General features: G+C 53.4%; 8 protein-coding genes across 8 annotated transcripts; 4 read left to right on the forward strand and 4 right to left on the reverse strand.

Annotated features, from left to right (window-relative positions):
• Window positions 1-646: 646 nt before the first annotated feature.
• Window positions 647-1895, forward strand: M421DRAFT_77149 (WD repeat domain phosphoinositide-interacting protein 4; the record flags this gene model as incomplete). Its single annotated transcript, XM_033597292.1, has 3 exons — window positions 647-892; window positions 945-1473; window positions 1528-1895. 3 exons carry the CDS (start codon window positions 647-649, stop codon window positions 1893-1895), a joined length of 1143 nt encoding a protein of 380 aa, XP_033443042.1.
• A 389-nt stretch (window positions 1896-2284) lies between these two features.
• On the reverse strand, window positions 2285-3906 carry M421DRAFT_77201 (sphingosine N-acyltransferase lac1; the record flags this gene model as incomplete). Its single annotated transcript, XM_033597297.1, has 4 exons — window positions 2285-2980; window positions 3029-3316; window positions 3369-3682; window positions 3741-3906. 4 exons carry the CDS (start codon window positions 3904-3906, stop codon window positions 2285-2287), a joined length of 1464 nt encoding a protein of 487 aa, XP_033443043.1.
• A 962-nt stretch (window positions 3907-4868) lies between these two features.
• M421DRAFT_426531 (Bax inhibitor family protein) lies at window positions 4869-5716 on the reverse strand. The gene has a single exon (XM_033594424.1). The coding sequence runs from the start codon at window positions 5607-5609 to the stop codon at window positions 4989-4991; it is 621 nt and encodes a 206-aa protein (XP_033443044.1). The 5' UTR covers window positions 5610-5716; the 3' UTR covers window positions 4869-4988.
• A 917-nt stretch (window positions 5717-6633) lies between these two features.
• On the forward strand, window positions 6634-8022 carry M421DRAFT_426532 (uncharacterized protein). The gene is made up of 3 exons (XM_033594425.1): window positions 6634-7100; window positions 7208-7734; window positions 7788-8022. The coding sequence occupies exons 1-3, from the start codon at window positions 6922-6924 to the stop codon at window positions 7799-7801; spliced, it is 720 nt and encodes a 239-aa protein (XP_033443045.1). The 5' UTR covers window positions 6634-6921; the 3' UTR covers window positions 7802-8022.
• Window positions 8023-8601: 579 nt separating this feature from the next.
• M421DRAFT_426533 (uncharacterized protein) lies at window positions 8602-9681 on the forward strand. The gene has a single exon (XM_033594426.1). The coding sequence runs from the start codon at window positions 8642-8644 to the stop codon at window positions 9656-9658; it is 1017 nt and encodes a 338-aa protein (XP_033443046.1). The 5' UTR covers window positions 8602-8641; the 3' UTR covers window positions 9659-9681.
• A 3201-nt stretch (window positions 9682-12882) lies between these two features.
• M421DRAFT_349029 (uncharacterized protein) lies at window positions 12883-13449 on the reverse strand. The gene has a single exon (XM_033589557.1). The coding sequence runs from the start codon at window positions 13395-13397 to the stop codon at window positions 13035-13037; it is 363 nt and encodes a 120-aa protein (XP_033443047.1). The 5' UTR covers window positions 13398-13449; the 3' UTR covers window positions 12883-13034.
• A 1505-nt stretch (window positions 13450-14954) lies between these two features.
• On the reverse strand, window positions 14955-15811 carry M421DRAFT_349034 (uncharacterized protein). Its single transcript, XM_033589558.1, has one exon. It carries the CDS (start codon window positions 15473-15475, stop codon window positions 15080-15082), a length of 396 nt encoding a protein of 131 aa, XP_033443048.1. The 5' UTR covers window positions 15476-15811; the 3' UTR covers window positions 14955-15079.
• Window positions 15812-17455: 1644 nt separating this feature from the next.
• Window positions 17456-19076, forward strand: M421DRAFT_426536 (palmitoyltransferase PFA5). Its single transcript, XM_033594427.1, has 2 exons — window positions 17456-18349; window positions 18411-19076. The coding sequence occupies exons 1-2, from the start codon at window positions 17705-17707 to the stop codon at window positions 18918-18920; spliced, it is 1155 nt and encodes a 384-aa protein (XP_033443049.1). The 5' UTR covers window positions 17456-17704; the 3' UTR covers window positions 18921-19076.
• Window positions 19077-19562: the final 486 nt, after the last annotated feature.

Genomic DNA, 19562 nt, shown 5'->3' on the forward strand with positions numbered 1-19562 from the left:
TCGCAATACCAAAAAGTACAACGAGTCACGCAACGAGGAACCACTATAATATTCAACATGAATGCTTTCGACACCAAACTGGTGGACGATAATTAATACACTTTGGTATGTTCTGTTCGCGCCCAATTGCAGGTATGGAGGCTACAGTGGTATCGTCGAACATCCTCTTATAACACATAAAATCGCAGTACTCTGCCTGGTCGGACCTCCGCATTCTTAGTTATGACTGCAGCTTTGTCATCTCGCTCCAAACATCTCAAAACAAGGTACCATTGCCTGGAGCAGTCATTAAACCAAAGACCAGTCCCTCGGTCATCCAGTTCATATCTCACGTTACTCCAAGACGATGTTGATAAATGTTTCACGTGCACTATCAGCCTCCCCTAAGGAGCCCCGCAGATCACGGAGCTTGACGGCTGACGTCGGTGCTTGAACCCTGAACAAGCACTCCACCCTCACCTCTCACAACGCGCTTCACCAAAACCTCTCAGTCGATGCTGAGGCTCATCTAGCATGCCGCGACACCTCACGCCAGCTTCCACTGCCGGTCCTTCTGCCAGGCCATCGCATCATCCGTCGTTGCCTTGACCTCCACCACTCTACCCCCCAAAACACCAAACACCAAATACACGATCAAGACGGCAACATGAATACTCGCCCGGTGCTGGACTCAGACAAGGGTCCCTTCGCTCTGTCTGCTTCCTTCAACGCAGACAACTCCTGTTTCTCCGTCGCGCTGGAATCCGGCTTCCGCGTCTTCTCCTCCAAGTCCGGCGACCAGAAGATCGCACGAGAAATCGGGGGCGGACTGGGCCAGGCAGAGATGCTCGGCACGACGCGCTACATCGCGCTGGTGGGCGGCGGCAAGGCTCCCAAGTTTCCGCAGAACAAAGTACGCCTCCCCCGTTCGCATCCACTCGCCCTCCTCTCTGACGCATGTGAAGGTGCAAATCTTCAACGACTCCACCCAGTCAGTCTCCACGAGCCTCGAGCTCTCCGCCCCGATACAGCGCATCCGCCTGAGCCAGACACATATCATAATCGCACTGCTGCACAGCGTGCGAATATACCGCATGGCGCTCCCACCCTCTCTCATCGCGTCGTACGAGACGATCGCAAACCCCCACGGCCTCTGCACCCTCGGCTCGTCCATCATCGCCTTCCCCGGGCGCGCAGTCGGACAAGTCAAAGTATACGACTTGGCAACAGGGAACGTGTCCATCATTCCCGCGTCGACGAGTGCGTTGCGCGCATTAGCGCTGTCGAAGGACTGCACACAAATCGCCACGGCCAGCGAAGCGGGCACGCTGGTGCGCCTGTGGAGTTTCCCAAGCTGCACCAAGACGGCCGAACTACGACGGGGCGTCGATCCAGCGGTGATCCTCGGGCTGGCGTTTAGCCCCAGCGGGACTGCACTGGCAGTGACGAGCGACAAGGGGACATTGCATATCTTCGACCTGCCCTCCGGAGGCGGTCACGCTGGAGGTGGTCATACCGGAGGGGCCCCACAAGCTTCAGCAGGAGGAGGCAGCGGCGAGACCGGAACGACCAGCTCCGACCACAAGTGGCGCATGCTCTCCAAGCTGCCGCTGCTCCCGCGGCAGTTCAGCGACACATACAGCAACTGCAGCACGCCCTTCAGTCTGGGCGACGACTACACGTCCGCGACCGCCGGGAGCTCGAGCGCAGGGAGAGCCGAGAGCACAGGGAATATTGGAATCCAAGGCGTGCCCGGCGGCCGCCCGACCAAAGGTCTGCTGGGCTGGCTCGACGAATCGACCGTGCTGTGCGTCGGGGCGGGGCAGGATGCGCGGTGGGAGAGGTTCGTGGTCGGGTACGATGAGGGCGGGAGGCGAGCTGTGTGGCGCGAGGGATGGCGGCGGTATCTGGACTAGTCTTTGTCACTGGGCTGTGAGGAGGAGTGTCAGGAGTGTGAGAGGTGGGGTGCACTGGCGAGGCGCTCGCGGTATGGACTACACTACGCCAGGGTGGAGCGTGCGAGGCACAGACTGAATCCCATTCGATACACTTTTCGCAAGGACGTCAGCCAGCACGGGTCTTAGGTTGGAAGTAGCAGAGGGCGTGAGATGAAGTAAGATCTATGATTCTAGGGGTATGCACGTGTCGAGCCGCGCTGGTACAAATAGATAGAGAAGTATTCCTCCTCTTGCAACGACCCGAACGCCCGACAAACTTTTCGCATCATCGAAAGAACACCCAACCCAACCCAACCGAAGCGAAGCTGAACCCAGCCGAAACACTCGCAGAGAACCACTCATGGTGCCTACGACGGCTTATCGCACCCGATCCTGCCCAGCAACTCCTTGTGGTCGCCGTGGCCGGGTATGCTAATCCCGCTCGCCCTGCTTGATTCGCGCCTAGCCGAGCGCCGTTGGCTCGTCCCGTTCACCCTCTTGAAGGTCAACTTGTCAACGCCCACCTCCTCCTCGAGCGGATGACTCATCCCACTCTCGGTGCAAGTCGTGACCGCATTCAGATACGAGCTCGTCTTCTCCTTCTTCTCGGCCTCCTCCTCAATCTCCTCATCGCCCTCATCGTCAGACCTCAGGTCCTCCGCCGCATTGCCCTTGAGCACCTTATACACAACCTTTGCAATGGTGCCAAACCAGATTAAGCAGAAGACCTGCAGCGTGAGCAGGAGCGCCAGGAAGTAGTAACGCAAGTTCGGATTCCAGCAGATGGGGCCGTTTTGGTCGGTGTACGCTTTGAGTAGGTTCGCCCAGGGCGCGTTGCCGCCCAAACGGTCGAATTCAGTCGCATTGGACATGGGAACGAAGAGGTTGTTGTTTTGGGCCGAGTAGTAGCAGCCGGGCGCCATGTCGACGGGAGCAAAAGCGTAAATGGACCAGCAGACCATCATGTAGAAGACGTGGCGGGTGACGATCCACGAGAGGACGAAGGCGCCAAAGGCGATGTCGCAGGCAGTGGTGTAGCCCATGTACTTGAGGAGCTTGGCGGTCTGTTGTTGTCAGCCATGGTCAAATTTCAATTGCGACGTTGCGCTCACAGGAAGGATAATGTCGACAAAGTCCATAATGCACAGTATGACGGTTCCAACGCGCATGTGGTAGTATCCGTAGGACAGGAACATGAGCGCGGTCGTGAAGAGGTGGTGGGTGAGCATCTGCGCGTAGTCCTTGCGCTTCTCCTCAATGTTGACGACGAGGATCTGCTGGATCCAGAAGCCCCACTGCACGAGGTAGTACCACTTGAAAACGCCGTCGACCTCGCGGAAGGGCCAGCCTTCCCAGATGCCGTGGAGGTTCAGCCAGAAGTCGGAGTGGTACATGATGTACTGTTGGGTGTTAGCCACATTGTCATCTGCACTGTTTGCGCATTTCACGAACCATGCCCAGCGACCATGATACGGTGTAGTAAACAATCAGCCATGCCTGTTCCTTGAACCTGTCGAGGCCCTTCTTTGTGCGAATGCCACCTAGTCGCGCCAATGGGTCCAGCATGTAGTCCATGACGGCGACTCGCAGACCTGTGAAGGCCACGCTCCAGAATATCACGTACGGCAGGTCGTCGGTGCCGCAGCCGTACATGTTGGTGTCGGGGTTGTAGTAGGACATGTTGAAGAACTTGGCGGTGCGATCCCGCGCGCGGGGGAAGAAGATGTGCGTGAGGAAGAGGAGGGAGAGGAGGTTGACCGAGATACCTGTAGTCCAAATGTTAGCACAGGATAAAGCCAAGCGGAGGTTGTCGTATGGACGTACCAATCTGGTGGTCGCAGATCAGAGTGCACAGCGTAGCCATCAGCCCCTCATCTGCGACCTTCTTGGGCGCTGCTTTCCGGCGCCTCGAGGCAGCAGCTGTCTTCTGGTGGGAGAGCAAACCATTGGCGGTTTCGCTGCCATGCTGCAACGCTGTCTCGGTTGCCATGTTTGCCTACAGGTGCGAGGAGCAGGTATGCAGCAGCAACAGGCGTGCGGAACGAGTGCGCTTGAGATGCTCGAGGGGAAGGTCAAGCTCCTCGGGACGGCTAGCGGAGGGCGACGTCGGCGCTGTGCAGTGCAATTGGGGTCTCTTCTTGCGCCCGGCGTATGTGGTCCAAGGCGGCGTGCTACCTGCACTGGTGTGTGCTGAAGCGAGCGGCTGGGTTTCTCCGTGGTTCCTAGCAATGGGCAAGCATTGGGTCGCGGTGCGGTAGCAAGGGAGTTCACAGGCGCCGTGCAAGTGCAGTCGCTCGCAGCCGGTGGGGGCTCGAGGTGTTTCGGCCTTAGAGCGGTGTGGGTCGAGGGGCGTGATAGGCAAGCGCGGATCCCACTCTCCTGACAATGGCGATCGCACAACAATTGTGTATCCAGACACAGCAATGGTCAAGACACTAGGAGAGGTGCAGCTTCAAGACACTGTGAGGCCTCGGAAATTCTGAACAAGCGTCGCGCAAGCTAGCTATCTGCTGCAGAGTACTCGTGGAGAACGCTAAAATTCGGGGAACAAAAAAAATGGCCCTCGCTTGGGTCTAGCCTTAGGGGATCGTGGGATAGCTGGAGAACAGCAATCGCACGCTTCACAAGTGGGCTGCTGGGAAAAGGAGGTGGCGTGTGGTTTGATCTGCGCATGTCGCGGAGCTTGTCACCTTTTCGTCTGAGCCCTTGCGAGTTCCGCTGCAACAGGCCCGTCTGGTCTCTTTGTTCCCTTCTCTCAGCATGCCAAGGCGTCCGACACCGAGATCCTCTAGGGTCCGCCAGCCTCGTCTGTCAGCCAATCGAGCACCCATGCATATGTCAAAGCCGGACCCATTCTACCCCGCCGCGCACGGACAAAACATCCAGCCCGCGATACAAAGGTGCACAGGTGGGCTATAACGTTTCACTGTGAGATGAGCTTGGCGTGCATTGCTGGTTTATTCAAACAGGACTATTACGCTGTATCCACACATGCTACCTGCACACATGCTATCTACACCTCGAACGCCGTACAATTTGCTGCTAATAGAATAGATGGTGAAAAGACCGCGCTTAGTTGTTGTTCTGCGAGTTGAGGATTCTCAGAATCGCAAGGAACAGGTTGATGATGTCCAGGTACAGCGAGATGGCCGCGGCGATGTGCTCCTCGGGGTGGTAGTGGCGCATGATCAGCTGCGTGTCCACTAGAATGTATCCGGAGAAGATCAAAGCCGTGATGATGCCGTAGCCCAGCTCGACCTTGCTGTTGTACGGGAAGAACGCAGCCATGAACCCGAACAAGATGACGATCCAGACCGCACCAAACAGGTACGGAGCCCAGTGCGTGAAGTCGTACTTGCTCTGGCAGGCGATCACGCTCAGGGCTACAAAGATGCCCAGGGTAAAGACCAACGCAGTCAGCACGATGCTGGATTCATAGAACGAGACGATGACCGAGATGGAGTACGCCTCCATAGCTGTAAAGCCGGCGAGGAAGGCGAGGTTCATGGGGTGCGACTTGCGCTTCCAGAAGGTGAGGCCGAGGAAGACAAAGGTACCGGCAAGAGCCACCCACATCATCCACTGGTTCGACTGGACCCAGCCGCGGTATGCCTTGTTGGTCATGGAGAGTGCGCTGACGCCAGCCGTTGCGAGGAGCTGGACAGTCCTGGTGCTGTTAGTTTCGCGCCGCATGAAACACAATACGTAAAGCAGCTTACAAGATGGCGTACACCTTCCTGATGAAGGCCATGCGGATGTCAAGGGTTGCCTCCGCGACGACACCACCGAACTTGAAGTCGTCTGGCAGGTTGTCATCCTCGCTTCTGGGGACGCCGTGGAGGAGAGCTTGCTGAGGGTCTTCTGCCTGGTAGGTCGGCGGCGCCTGGGCCTGTGACGACTCCTCGAAGGAGTCGCGCTGGGGAACGTTCTGGTACTTGGGGCCGGCCATCGCGATATGAGTCCAGTGTTGCTGTGCGATGCGCAACTTTGTAAGGATGCGTAGGAGTGTGGTGAGGCGTTCGCGGTCTGCGATGCTGGCATGACTGTATGACGCGCTTGAGCTTATTTAGCGTTCCCGCAGCTTGATGCACGTGACTCGTGTTTCTTCTCGAGCTTTCTTTCTTTCTTTTCTTGCTTTCTGTGCAGCAATCATGGCCGACAACGACGAAGATCCAAGCTCGGGTTGTTGCTCATGGTCTAGCAGTAGTCCGCCGTGCCATCCCTCACCCAGTGTTCATTGCGAGGGAGGCTGAACCTGCAGATCGTGCCGCTCTTTCAGCTCTCTGCAGAGCGCAACAAGCCTTCGCGTACACTCACTTTTGATTTTATTACAGAGTTACTTTATGTAAGCATGCGTGTGCGGCTCTTTGATTAATGCAAGGGCCCAGGCTGTGGTTGACACGGTGCGTGAGCCGTGAGCTTACGTTCTAAGATTGACTCCCAGCCTTGCGCAATCGCAGAATGCTACAGGCTCGCTAGCGACAGCAAGGCCAATTGGATAGTAGGTGTCTGGGATGACACGCTGCCCTTGACGTTCTTTGGGCCAGAATCGATGTAATGGATTGGCATGGCATTTGCCTGCAACGGACCCAGCCCACTTAAATTTGGTCTTGCCTCGCAGAGCGCAGTGTTTGTTACGTTTACCTCTCGAAGATGGACTTCCAACTGAATGACCGTGATACACTCTTGCATTCTTATTCAGAGTCCGGGAGGATATCTTTTACGACCCAAGATGCGCTGCAGCCGCAGCTGAAGTGATCGAGCTAGAGGACATTTCTCTCGTAGCCAAGAACATGCCTGCGCTCATATTACCGACACGAGGCTCTTCCAATACCTAGCCTGGTCTCTGTAGCCCCCCTCCCCTCCCCCCTCGTGTTTCCAGGCAGCCTTCCAAGCCTCCGAGAACCTGTTGAACGCACACTTGGCTCTCAGCCTGAGAGGCCGATAAACCGGTGGCTGGAAGTCATTTGCACTTTGGCTTCTTGTAAGACACCTTTCGCTCACAATGCACCAGCTCAAACGGCGCCCATCAATACACCACACCAATACTGGAGCACAATCTTCCACCATAGATGAAGTGGAATTGCGCAGCTACCAAGCCGAACATTTGAATCCCTCCAACAATGGATATGACTCTGAGGGTCACTGCCTCAGCGCATGTACCGTGCAGTACAATTGTCGAAGGTTGAACGACCATGATCCTCTTCTCGAAGATAGCACCAGCATGACGACAACATCTTAAGCGTCTTGCGAGTGCGCATGATGATAGATCACCTTCTGACTTGACGCAGTCAAAACGGAAAAGAAGATACTGGCCAAACCTCCATGAGAGACCCAATTCCATTGTGGAAGCGCTACACAGTATCCACTGTACCTCTGCGGAGAGGGCATAGTTATCTTTCTGATCGTATGAGACGAAGCAGATTCCAAGGGTGGCGCATGGGCGTCCTGTTTGGATGCTTCACGTCGTTCACCGTGCTCTGCATTAACGTCGCACTTCTTGCACTCGGTGCTATCAATAACGGAGGCTACAAAGGCGGCGTAGCAGGCTTGATCTACGGCGATGGCCGCACAGTCTCAAGATGGAACACCGGCATGCATGTGTTTATCAACATCCTCGGAACTTGTCTTCTTCTAGAGGCAACCATACTATGCAAGTCACCAGCTCACCAACAAGGGAAGCGATTGACAGAATGCACTGTAAAGGATTCTGGGCCGCGGTTGGACTGCTCAGTCCGCGGAATTGGAAGAAGATTGCGAAAAAACGGGCACTGCTCGCGTTGGTACTGGGACTGTCGTCTGCACCCTTGCGTCTGTTGTAAGTAAAGCCACCTGATGATACTCAAGCGACAGAAATTGATCCTTTGACAGCTACAATGCCATAGTCTTCCATGTAGTCGTGCAACACCGTTTTACTGAGCGCGCCATCAGTCTTAATTCTGCTGAATACACCAGCATTGCAGCGAACGCATTCAACACCGATATTGCATCAGACGCGTCCTATGCCTCCCTCACAAACGATCAATGGAAGTCAGGTTTTGCTCACGATACTACGATGACGTACACCGAGCTCATCCTTGTATTTGACAAGTTCAAATATACCAAGACACCCTTCAACGCCTTGGAGCCGCGGCCAGAGAATTTCAACCTATACGGGGTCAACCCTGTGAGTGGCACGTGGTACCCAATGGCTGACTATATGTTTCCATCTAGCTGGTTTCACCAGAACCCTCAATATCTACGGTTTAGAGTTAAGTTGCACGCTGTGCACGCCTTTGCTCGCCATGCACAAGCGCGTAGTCGCATTCAATTAAGCCCGCCCTATTTGGTGGTAGTCATCGCGGCGAACATTTTGAAGCTTCTCATCGTGGTGATTGTGCTGGTCATGGACCATGAGCAATCAAAGTATATCGTTACCTTAGGCGATGCCGCCGCATCGTTTCTATCATGCCCAGACCCTTCCATGGACGGCAAGTGCTTGCTCGAAGATAAGAAGCTCTTTGCTGAGACCGATCGTTCCACCGGAGCATCAGACGTCAATGTCGAGAATGAAGTCAGCATGACTGACGGGTCTTCTCGGCCTGTGCCAAGTACAAGCGGATGGCATAAGCGGACACTGGGCTACTCCGCTTTTATCAGGGATGAGCAAGCTAGGTCTACCGCTGTCGCGTGAGTAAGCAGTCGTCGCCTCTGTATCATACTAACGATAGTGTAGTCTCTTAGCTATGATCGGCGTCATACTCAGCTTCGTCATAACTAATAACGGGGAGGGATGGGGTTGGGAAACAGCTTCAGACGGCGAGCTCAAATTCTCCAGCAACACTCACTCCGCCCACACCACCTTCCTCAACGCCTGGCTCGCCAACATGTCGCAAGTAGTTCTATCGCTTTGCTACATGAACCTAAACAGCTTCTATACCACCATGACCAGCGCAACAGAGTGGAATAATCTAGCCTTTACAAGGAAAGGCCTTCGTGTCAGCGAGCCCAGAGGCGAACAGCAAAGTACATACTTCCTCCAGCTTCCTTATCGCTGGGCAATGCCTTTGATCGTCCTCGGTACGGCGTTGCATTGGTTGTTGTCGCAGACATTCTTCCTGGTGCGCATCGACGTGTTCAATGAAGATGGCTACCTGACCACTGAGGGCTCCAGATCTGCCTGCGGTACTTCAGTCTCAAGCTTCATCGTCTTCTTCGTCGTGTTCTTTGGTCTTTGCATCGCCGTTCGAGTGCAGGCGAGCAGGAATCTTGTCACGGGTTTGCCGCAGGCGGCGTCGAATAGCCTTGTCATCAGCGCTGCGTGCCATCCACCCAGCGATGAGATTGATGCAAACAAAGCAGGACTAAGGAGCGACTTGAGAGATAAGGGTTTTTCAAACGTTTGGACCTGGAATGCGTGCAGTATAAGGTTTTGTAGCCGCTGTCCAGGCTTTGGATTTGACACTGGCCGCCATGTGGTCGAAAATGGATCCACTTTGTCCGCGAACCGACTGACGTTTCACGGAGTGTCTGCCTACGAAGTCGAAGTATTCATTGGCATTCCGGCCGCTACCACTCGTTGCTGCCATGACCTGAAGCTTTGCGCCTGCATGCGCACGGGTGTATGCAGGTCAGAGGAACAAGCCGCTGGACAAGGCCTCACCCTGGGCCACCCAACAGGAGGGAACAGAGGTCGCGACCTCATTAACCACTACAGGTTCCCATCGCGAAGAGCCGCATTTTCCGCTGCGCAAGACAGCTGAGCGTCGTCCGTTGTCTTTGTCGTTGTGATGGGAGAGAGGAGAAGGCTGGGTACCTATGACGGGAAATTTGCGTTGCGCACACTAACAGATGGTGGAACCAATCGAAGCTGGCACTAGTGATTCAACCTTCCTCGTATGGCAGGTCTGATTAAAAGTGTCGATTTACCCGCTAATCGGGACTCTTACCCCTTCGCTTGGAGCATTACCCCGCTCGCCCTTTTCACCTCATCCTCCTTAAGCTCAACACACACTTCCCCCACTACTGTCGTGCCTCTTTCCTTTGTTTTTCTTTCTTCCACCTAGGAGGTTGCACCTTGGTGATGATTGCGCGTACCGCCACGCCAGGCAGCTGTCGAAAAGGGCACTCCCTCGCCCTCACCACTGCGCAATGAGCGCAACTTGACCGGTAGCATGATGATTTCGCACTTTCAACGGAAGTGCGATCCTACAAAAGCTTCATAGTATTAAATAATACACTAAATTGACGGTGTTGCTTTGACAAGTGCAACCAGAAGGCAATTCTCAGACGCAAGACGCGCCAGCAACACAACATGCCAGGGGTGTTGCTGGTACTCCTCACTCCTCATACTCGGGAGGATTGATAAAATACATAAGAGATAGGAGATGGGGTATAATGATTCTGGGGCATTGTGGTATCACGGTGTAAATCACGGTCCAACGAGCGACTCTTGGCAAAACCAGAACGTAAACTGATGTGCAAAAGAACCTTCACTGGTCAGTGAGAGATGAATCACAGAGCGGCTAGAGACGTACCAACGGAGCATCCACTGTGGGCCTCCTATCATCGAGGAGCACCTTCTAGTCCTTGACAACATAGGTATAGCAGCAGGCGCCTCTCCAGTGTTGGCACTCGTAGCATCCAACATTGTAGATGACGTTGTTGTCGGAGCCGCAGCCGCAGCATTGCCAGCGATAGGTCTCGCTGCCGTAGGTCACCTCGCCCTGACCATGCGCAAATTCGATGTGCGTATGCACCAAAGGAGCGAAACCTTGGGTTTGTCTGTTGTCGAAAGCGAAGTCGGGTTCAGTAGGGCAGCTACCACAGCTGTGGTGTTGCCCGCTGCAACTTGTGCATTGAGGTGTGTTGATTGTGCTCATTGCGCCGCTTTTGCACTGACAGCAGTAGCAGACAGATGTCATAAGAGGTCTAGTGTTCAAAGGCCGGAAGCAAGAGCTGAAGATGGTGTCCGGGTAAATATGTTACGATGGAGAAGCAGATACATATGCTTTGAGTTGCAGAATGCCGCTCGAGGAGACCCGTCTGTGAGAAGGACCCGGGAAAGGACCTGGAGTCCTCAACTATGCCTCACTCCACGCGTTACCACTTCGCCCTTCGTGCCCTCTTCCATGGACTCGCCCTCAGGAGATGTAAGACCCTTATACAACCTCATATTCGTCTGAGTTGTGTGCCTGGAGCAGCTGTGGCTGTCCTGTGTCGCCCCTTTACCAAGCAGTCGGAATGGAGGCCTGTCATGAGCTAGAGTTCGTGCAGTATGGTGCGATAGAAAATGCACGGTGATTGAACTGATGATAGCGAAGAATGAGAGTCACCAGTCGTGGATTGCGCCCAAAAGTTTAGCGGCAGGCATCGAGGCTCGCGCACGTCGTGTTTCAAAACCGTCAATTCGACACAAGCCTGGAAATCGCGAGCGGGGGGTGTTGTTTTTTTGGACTCTAGGTGCCGCTAGACTGGCCGGCAGACTCACCACGATGTGGCGGTGCTGCGAGCATCAAGAAGATCTAGAGAAACGATCGCGGGCAAGAGGGCAGGAAGACGATTACGAAAGTGGTTTCTAAAGGAAGCCCAGAATTCGCTGTAGCGCGTGAATGGGATGCGCAAGTGATCGCAGTGGAGACAGGGGCGAAAGGCAAGCTGTAGAGCCGGCATCATCAATCTGCGCGCAGCTTCTGCAAGAGCTCAGAGAACTAAGCGACTAGCGAGTCCCTTGTGGAGGCATCTATCATGAAAACAGCCTGACGGGTTGGTGGGGCGCTTTTGGTTTTGTCGAAAGTGAGCAGGCAAACGGTCCGCAAGTTTGCGAACCTCAAGGTAAACGACTACACTGCCACGTCTCTCCTCAAACACATCCTCTCCCGGTTTATTGGGCAAGATGAACCGATGTTCTTCTCAAGGAAGGAACTTCGTGTCGTCGGTAAGCGAGATGTATGAAAGCTACCCCCGGAAGCCCAGTATGCCAGGCCACACATGCACATCATCATGGCCGGCAGCAGTTGCCAATCATGTGAGCTTGAGGCCTTATGTCAACATCACTCCGAGGTTGAGCACACTTGAACGCTTGCTCGGTACGGCAGCAATAGCGCATTTGCTGCGCACAAAGATGATAGGTTCGACGACTCATCGGTCGGCGACGTTCAACATGCTTCTTCAATTTCCGAAAAGTGGATATTAGGGCAAGAAGGACTTCTCTTGACGCAAAGGGACTCCGATTGGTGAGGCATCTTTGAAGGGCAACGGGGCAGGGCACGCTGTGGCATCGGTCTCTTCACCGCTTGCACTTCGACACACGCCGGCCACGTCGATCGTTCGGTCAAATGACCTTCTTTCCAGGGAACCACTCGCGCTTTCAGTGTTTGTTGAAGATGTCAGGGATATGTCGAGATCCTCAGACATCCACACGCTATTCCTCTTTTGGACACACAGCCACCCTGTTGCCTCGAGTGGGAAGCTATCGCAGCCCTCCACCAGCGGCTTCAGGGTCTGTTTCGCCCCCAAGGAGAATTTCCAAATATGTTTTGGAATCCCTTCACACCCTCAAGATCAGATAAGACAAGGGAAAGTCGATCTGATTCGGGAATTACACGCCATCATACCTTCAAGATGGTTAATGTCCCTAAGACTTTCCGGCAGTCTCAGGTAGCTGCATGTCAGGCTCTGTGTTTATTTCAACGACATCACATCAGTAACAGTTTAGCAAAGAAACGTGTACATTGAGGACACCGAATTCTATGTAAGCGAACGGAGGTACATAATATGGGAAGTGCGCCGACCCGTGCTCGCTCGCTAAGATACAAAGAGAAGACAGTCGGCCGCCTCGAGAGTCCATCGATAGTAATGAGAGGGAGTAACGCCCGTCTATAGTAACGAAAGAAGCAATTGTTCAGCTAGCGCACCAGGAAAGACAGTTCAAGAGTGTGGGGATATCGGCGTGCTTGGAAAAGGAAGCCATCATCGTGAAGTGAGGTCTGAGTGTAACGAAGCGATAACGGTAGTCGTGAAAAAGGGGATTTGGGTCAAATTAGCCTGGACCGTTGGGCAGGCTGCTGCCATTGATTGACAGCACTCGTTCATGGGGCTTAGCTGGTTCAAAGCTGAGTTCCAGTTAAGGTCAATCTCTCAGGTCGACTCGATAGTACAAGCGCCACAAGCAGCGTGCCCACAATTTTGGCAAGAGACTTGCCATTCGCCGATTGGTCCATCGCCACACTCGCTACAGTACCACACCTTAGGGCCATCAACAGGTGCGCCATCATGATTTCCGTCTCCATAGACCGAAGCGTGACCGCCATGGCTGATTGTAATGTTATCTGCGGCGAAAGCAGCAGCCAGTGGCAGATCCATGATTGAATTGCGAGCTTCAGAACGCATGGAGGTAGTTGGTGAATTATGGGGCGATGAATAGCATCCCTGAGCTTGATAACCATGGTGCTGAGTGGAGAGTACGAGCTTCAAGTGCTGCATGGTGAAGTGTGCGACCATTGTTGATTAAGTAGTTGGTTATGATAAAGATTAGAAGAACCCTGAGATTAGCGTGTGGAATTTGGAGTGCTGAATGAGATGCTTTCGATGATGGTAGAAACAGAGGATACGTTGGTTTTGTGTCAATCTCTTACCTGGAGGACCTGCCTTCGTCCATATCCATCGCTACCTGGCCTGTGACCATATTGAATTAGGGCAACAGTGCTAGTTCCTGCCAGGGCTAACTCCGTAGGCAGTCGTGTTGAAGCAGAGGAGCTATTGGGTTCGACAGTCAAAGGACCTGTATCGTGGCACAGAACTCAGAGGGCTTGGTTGACGTCGTTCCGACGCGGGTACATGGGTAGCGATGTCGCCACTTCAGCAGATTATCGATGTACTAAGCTGAATGCATGCATTCACGGCTCACTGTATTCTTGTGACTGGATATAGGGCAGACCGCATCTGGACGGCGATGTCGGCAGGCGTATAATCTTGACGAAACCCGACTGGAACCTCGGGCGTGTTCAACAGGGATACAGAAGTAACGGTCGGTCTAAGTGCTGAGTTGCACTGCCCGTTGGGTGCTCTACTTCCGAGTGAGGCTTGCGGTCACGTGTCTATGCCCTCTTTTTGCCTTCCTACTGGGGACCCTAGCTCTGGCGGACTCGAGTGGGGCACTTCAGCCATAAGTAGGCTTTGCGCTGTATCCTATCACTGGAGCTCGTGCGCTCACCGACTTGCATGATCAAATCACTCGTCCCGTAAGGATTCTTGACTCAGCCCCGACCCCAGCTTGCATGCGCGCGCGGCTGATGCTGCAGGAACCCGGTCTACTCACTGCAACGCTATCAGTATCTTGGTACCTGTAATGCAGATATTACCACATATTTTTCTTCAGTCAAGAACCTCCAAGAGGGAGATCATCGATTGCAATTTTTCGCGAGGTATCAACATGACCGGTCGAGAAAGGCAGCGGAATTCAGTTATGCGAAACAATCAGGGTGAAGGCGATGACTGTGGATAGTTAGCTTCGGTGCCGATTTGCTTGACGTCATACCGGTCAGATACTGAGCGATAAATGTCTATGCTGAAAGGGGGTGCCGGTGATCTCGCGCAGCTTTGGCTGCTTCAGCCTCCATGGATCTGGAAGGGTGTGCTTCCTTATTATCTTGACTGAGTGCAAGAGTTAGCTCTAGCTCCAGTCCTGCCCTGGAACTTGATATGGTTCGTTAGTTTAAAATTCGCTCGGTGGCATTGTTACATCTTTCCGCTTTGCAATGAAGCAGTACATGGTTCGCGATTGTGGGCACGGCTCAAAAAGTGCTGAAAGCAGAATCATATTGTTAAAGTGAAGGAAATTGTATCTAGAAGACAAATGGAATCTATATCAAGACAAGCGAAACACCAATGTCCGTTCGCTAAGATGCAGGGACAAAGCCAACCAGCGGAATAAAGCAAAGAATCAAGCGAGAGACCAAGAACAGCATCAGCGAGCAGATCAAACCAAACCAAAAAGAGTGAAAGCCATGTAATCGGGCGGATATCGAGTATCGAGTTGCGGAACTGAGGCCGGGTTGAACGAAAAGCAGTATTGGCCAGCCTCAAGACTAGATCGTTGTTGATGGAGCCCAGAGGACTACGTGTGGGGTCTTCGGGATTCAGCTGTCAAAGCTGGACCGTCCCAGACGTGGGAGATGCGAGCGCTAAGGTACTTCCTCTACAGTGCAGTAGGCACAGTAGTGATGACCGCAGCTAGTGCAAGCTGTGTACCAAGTTCCCATCGGTCCATTATTGCAGCTGCTGCAGTACCAGACGGTGTTGCCATCGCTGGGAGCGGCACTTTGATGATGATCCATATGGCGATCAGCAACAACGGGAGAGCTGGAGCTGCCGACGACAGTATATGCGGAGGGGCCATCCGAAGCCCTTCTAGAGAACCACGCCGTGTCAAGCACAGATGCAGCAGGCATAGAGCAAACGGACATGGGGCTCTCATCGCGATGAAAATGCTGGAGACCAAGATAATGTCGATGTGTGGGTGCAACATCGACTTCGATCGAAGCTGACTTCGAGAAAGCGGCCATTTTTGCTTGCTGCATAAAATTGAGGTCTTGGATGTGTGGTGTTGTGGTAGTTATAGAATAGTGAGGATTTGTAGAAACGGTTCGAACTGTTTACCTGGAGGAAATGACGATGACCACAGAAAGATTTATAGAAGATTTGATGGACGACGGACTTATACTCATAGCCACTCTGAAAATGCCCATGCCCCACCCAGACCTTCGAGAAGGGGCGAAGGGCCAAATTGTGACGAAGTTACGAAAGGCAGCAACGGTGAGGTCCATTGAACGTTGGGACGAAGTGCGATGGGGCCTCACAAGGCGTCGAGGCCTTCGTTACGACGCAGACCCTGTTAGCCCCAGCGACTGGGGCATCGTAAACACAGCAGAAGGATCACTGTTGAGATGAAGCGTTTCATTGGCGGTCGGGGTGAATATAGAAACCATAGTCGAGACGGTCCTACTACCTGCGACCAGGCGCTGACTGAGCGGTCAAACTAGGCTTCAAGGCAGTTGTACTGTTAGCACAGCTTGATAAGCGTAGTAGTAGCCACGGTTGGCGGTGTTTGGTGAGGCTTGCCAGCCCTAGTTGCTTGGCCTCCAAAGAAGGGCTCTCATGTTGCCTTCTTGCCTTCTCGGACGCTTTCAGCGTATACACGGCCTACTGTAGGGCTGTTTCGAGTTGCCATGTGGTTTTCGAAGGGCGAAGCCGATGCAATTGGGCCGTTATTTTATTCTTAGCATTCTCGGTGTTATCCAGTCTTTCAGCCTTGTGCCTGGTTTCTCGAGTACTCGAATATGCTGCAGGAACTGTTGCCACGTGCATAGAAGCGCGAGAAACGATGCAGGTACCGGTCATGTCTCCGACCTAGACCTGCAATTGCAACGTAGGGCTGTGACATTGGGTCCGACAGATATTCTCATCTCGATGATCGCGGCAACCTGACATAGAAAGGAGTGCGGCTCAGTTTGCGTGGTCTGCTGGCGACCTGGGGCAGTGGGGCCAACTCACCGGACTCGAAACACCATTCTGTCGTCCGTGCACAGAAATTGTTCTGATATAGCTGCCGGAGTGGTATTTTGGTATGTAAGCTCAAGGCCTGGATCAGGCTTTCTATTTCGACCAGTAGACCAGAGTCGTGCACTCAGTGTGCGTTCACTTGTTGGCCATGGGGCAAGACTCGCAAAGTATACCGGCGGTGAGCGCAGTTCGATGTGACCAAGACTGCACGCGGAGCCGGTTATCTGTCTGCGTCATATGTTTTGTGGAACGCAGTACCAGCAGCGCGCAGCTACGCTTACCAAAGGTCAGCAATGTGCACGGTGAGACTGAATGACTAACACTTTTCTTCACGGAAGCAGCTCGCCCTTCCTGGATAATTGCATCTTAAGGTAGGCGCAAGACGTCCTCTTCCTCGTCGCTAATCTGTGTGATCTACGTGAAATGTAAGTTGTGGCGAAGAAGCATTCCTTCGCCTGCACTTCCATTTTGGGGCGAATAATCTTTATGAAGGACCTCGAGCAACCTTCATGGCTTCTTCTTGCAGAGCTTTTGCCCTTATCCGCTTCGTTTGTCTTGAAGAGGCTGCTGGAGTAACCTGTTATAGGCGTTAAAGGAGTAAGGAGTTGCACATCGTTCGCTGCATCGTCTATTACAGACACAGCCTTCTCGTACTAAGTGAGGAGGCTCAGCAAGCCACAAGGCTGGGAGACCGGTCAGACAAACGATCAGCTTCAGCTTCATTGCAAGGCACGCTGCTCGCTGTGAGTTCTTCAAAGCATCGAGGTGTACAAGACAAGAAGCAAGAATGAAGCCTATACGTCTTGGGTGTCACGAGGGTTGCATACAGTGGCAAGGAAATGCGTAGTGAGGTGCAAAATGTCATCAGGCTGAAGAAGTAGACTTGCAGCTAGACGCCAGGGCAGAAAGGCCCATGACTCGCGCTGATCCAGCCTCGGGCGCCCCAACTGGTGTGCGATGATTGCAACGATTTGATTTTACAAGTCGACACATCCAGGGGTTGCTTCTGCAATTTTTCATCTGATCCCAAAGCATGGTGCCGGTCTTTGTGCGGTATTGAAATGAGACGAGTGTAAATACGTCGACGTCATTGTCTATTTCGAGGCAGGACGCGGCAGGCGCAGGCTGAGGCGCATTGCCAAGCTAATCTCTCTTCATGCTTCATCACTCTGGCAGCAGAATCATGGCTCACCGCTGCCCACGACGACCTCATACCCCTCCGTGAGGCTCACCACTTTCGCCTCGATATGGCGCCTCCAGTAATCCCAGCAGCGGGCGCGACAACGGCAGATGTGCGCGATCAGTCGGTGCTCGAACAGCGCCTTGGGCAATCATCGAGCGTCGTCATGCCGTTACTCGAACTGGGCGCAATCGGATACGTGACCTGGGTTCTTGTATACCAAATATGTGTACAGTACTTACGCGAACCCTCCGCCGAGTTGCGCCAGGACCTCAACGTTCAGCCACGGCGAGCCACAGGCATCGCCCTCATAGTCGTCTACGCCGTCTTGCTCCTCCTATTACTCGTACCTTGGTCGCGCCTCATACAAGTTATATGGTCGAAGCCGGATCTAGTACCCCTAGGTGACACATCGGTGGAGAAAAAAGAGGTCACAACAAGCTGGCTGGGGCAGTACGATGCGTACATCTGCGATTACGAGGGCATGCCATTGTGGTGTGATAAGTGCCACAATTGGAAACCGGACAGGACGCATCACTGCAAAGAGCTGGGTCGCTGCGTGCGCAAGATGGATCACTACTGTCCGTGGGCAGGCGGAATCATTGCTGAGACCACTCACAAATTCTTCATGCAATTCGTTTTCTTTGGCGCATTGTATACTGCATACATTTGGATCGTTACTGCTGTTTTTTTGGGCGAACGTATTTCAATGGTAAGCAGCCAGACCCTCTCGCAATTGTGCCAGCTACGTAGCAGATGCTAATGTTGGCCAGACTGGCTCACACCCAGGTACCTGGATAGGCGTCCTTGTCGTTGGTATCCTGTTTTGCATCTTTACATTCACGATGAGCTGCATGACTGGCTGGAATCTGTGCATCAACTACACTTCCGTGGAGGGTATCCAGCGAGGCGGCATCCATAACATCGCCTTCCGGATCTCGAACACCTCGGAAAGGTTAAGCCTTCCGTCCACACCTTCTGCGCAAGACAAATCACAAAGCCATGACGACTGGCCAGTTCTGACGACCATTCAACGCGGTCCAAATCTGACCTACGTTGTTATGCAGACCAAGCCGCACGAACATCCTTGGTACACAAGCCTCATGATGGGATGGAAAGACGTTATGGGCAACAACATAATCGACTGGATAACGCCGATCAGACATAGTCCATACAAGCAAAGGAGCCACCGAGGGGAGTTCGAGTGGGGCGAGCTAGTTTACGATATGGCGAAGCAGTATGAAAGACAAAATTCGGCCGTCAAGCTGGCCATTCTGAACTAGCCGCGCCACATTCTGGAGCGTTTTTGGTGGCTCTATCGCATCTTCAGCATTGCTTTGGCGTTTGGAAGATACCCACGTATGTACATATGTGCATCGCAGCTAATAAAAACACGTCGATCCAATGTCTACTTCATACATCATTGCGCGTTTTGGCAGTGGACCGCGCTATTCAATATTGACTGTTCCCTGATACTCACCTTTCAAGCAGTCCATGACATCTTTCTAGCGTTCATCCTCGCATGGTCATTTCCAACATCGCTAGGAGTCATCCTGACATCTACCAATGCGGAATCCTCCGCACCCAGCCCCGCCGTCAAGAGCTCAACCGTTGACGTTACATGCAAAAGGACCCAATTGTCGAATGCCACAACGAAGTAATTTGGGAACGCTACGGCACCTGCCTTCATAGTTCCATGGGACTGTAGGCCGTTACGGGACAACGGCTGCGGGAACCGGTCTCGAAGCGTCAACATCACGCCATGTCCATCGACTCATGGCAGCTGTCGAGGTAGTGCGCATATCTGCGCGGAACACCGTCGCTGTAATGAGGAGACCCGGCCAATGAAGGGGTGCGAAATCTACGATCGACAGCACTGTACCTTCAGTCGGGTTGTAAGTTAGGTACTCCAAAATCGCAACGAT

Source organism: Didymella exigua (assembly GCF_010094145.1).
Source record: "Didymella exigua CBS 183.55 unplaced genomic scaffold M421scaffold_60, whole genome shotgun sequence".
In the NCBI taxonomy this organism is placed as follows: domain Eukaryota; kingdom Fungi; phylum Ascomycota; class Dothideomycetes; order Pleosporales; family Didymellaceae; genus Didymella; species Didymella exigua.

Coding starts and splice junctions, on each gene's coding strand:
- M421DRAFT_426531 (XM_033594424.1), bottom strand. CDS start 5,609: ATGCGGCGCGAAACTAACAGCACCAGGACTGTCCAGCTCCTCGCAACG.
- M421DRAFT_426532 (XM_033594425.1), top strand. CDS start 6,922: ATGCACCAGCTCAAACGGCGCCCATCAATACACCACACCAATACTGGA. Junction 7,101..7,207: donor GTGCAGTACAATTGTCGAAG/GTTGAACGACCA, acceptor GACTTGACGCAG/TCAAAACGGAAAAGAAGATA.
- M421DRAFT_426533 (XM_033594426.1), top strand. CDS start 8,642: ATGATCGGCGTCATACTCAGCTTCGTCATAACTAATAACGGGGAGGGA.
- M421DRAFT_349029 (XM_033589557.1), bottom strand. CDS start 13,397: ATGGTCGCACACTTCACCATGCAGCACTTGAAGCTCGTACTCTCCACT.
- M421DRAFT_349034 (XM_033589558.1), bottom strand. CDS start 15,475: ATGCAGCAAGCAAAAATGGCCGCTTTCTCGAAGTCAGCTTCGATCGAA.
- M421DRAFT_426536 (XM_033594427.1), top strand. CDS start 17,705: ATGGCGCCTCCAGTAATCCCAGCAGCGGGCGCGACAACGGCAGATGTG. Junction 18,350..18,410: donor TGGGCGAACGTATTTCAATG/GTAAGCAGCCAG, acceptor AATGTTGGCCAG/ACTGGCTCACACCCAGGTAC.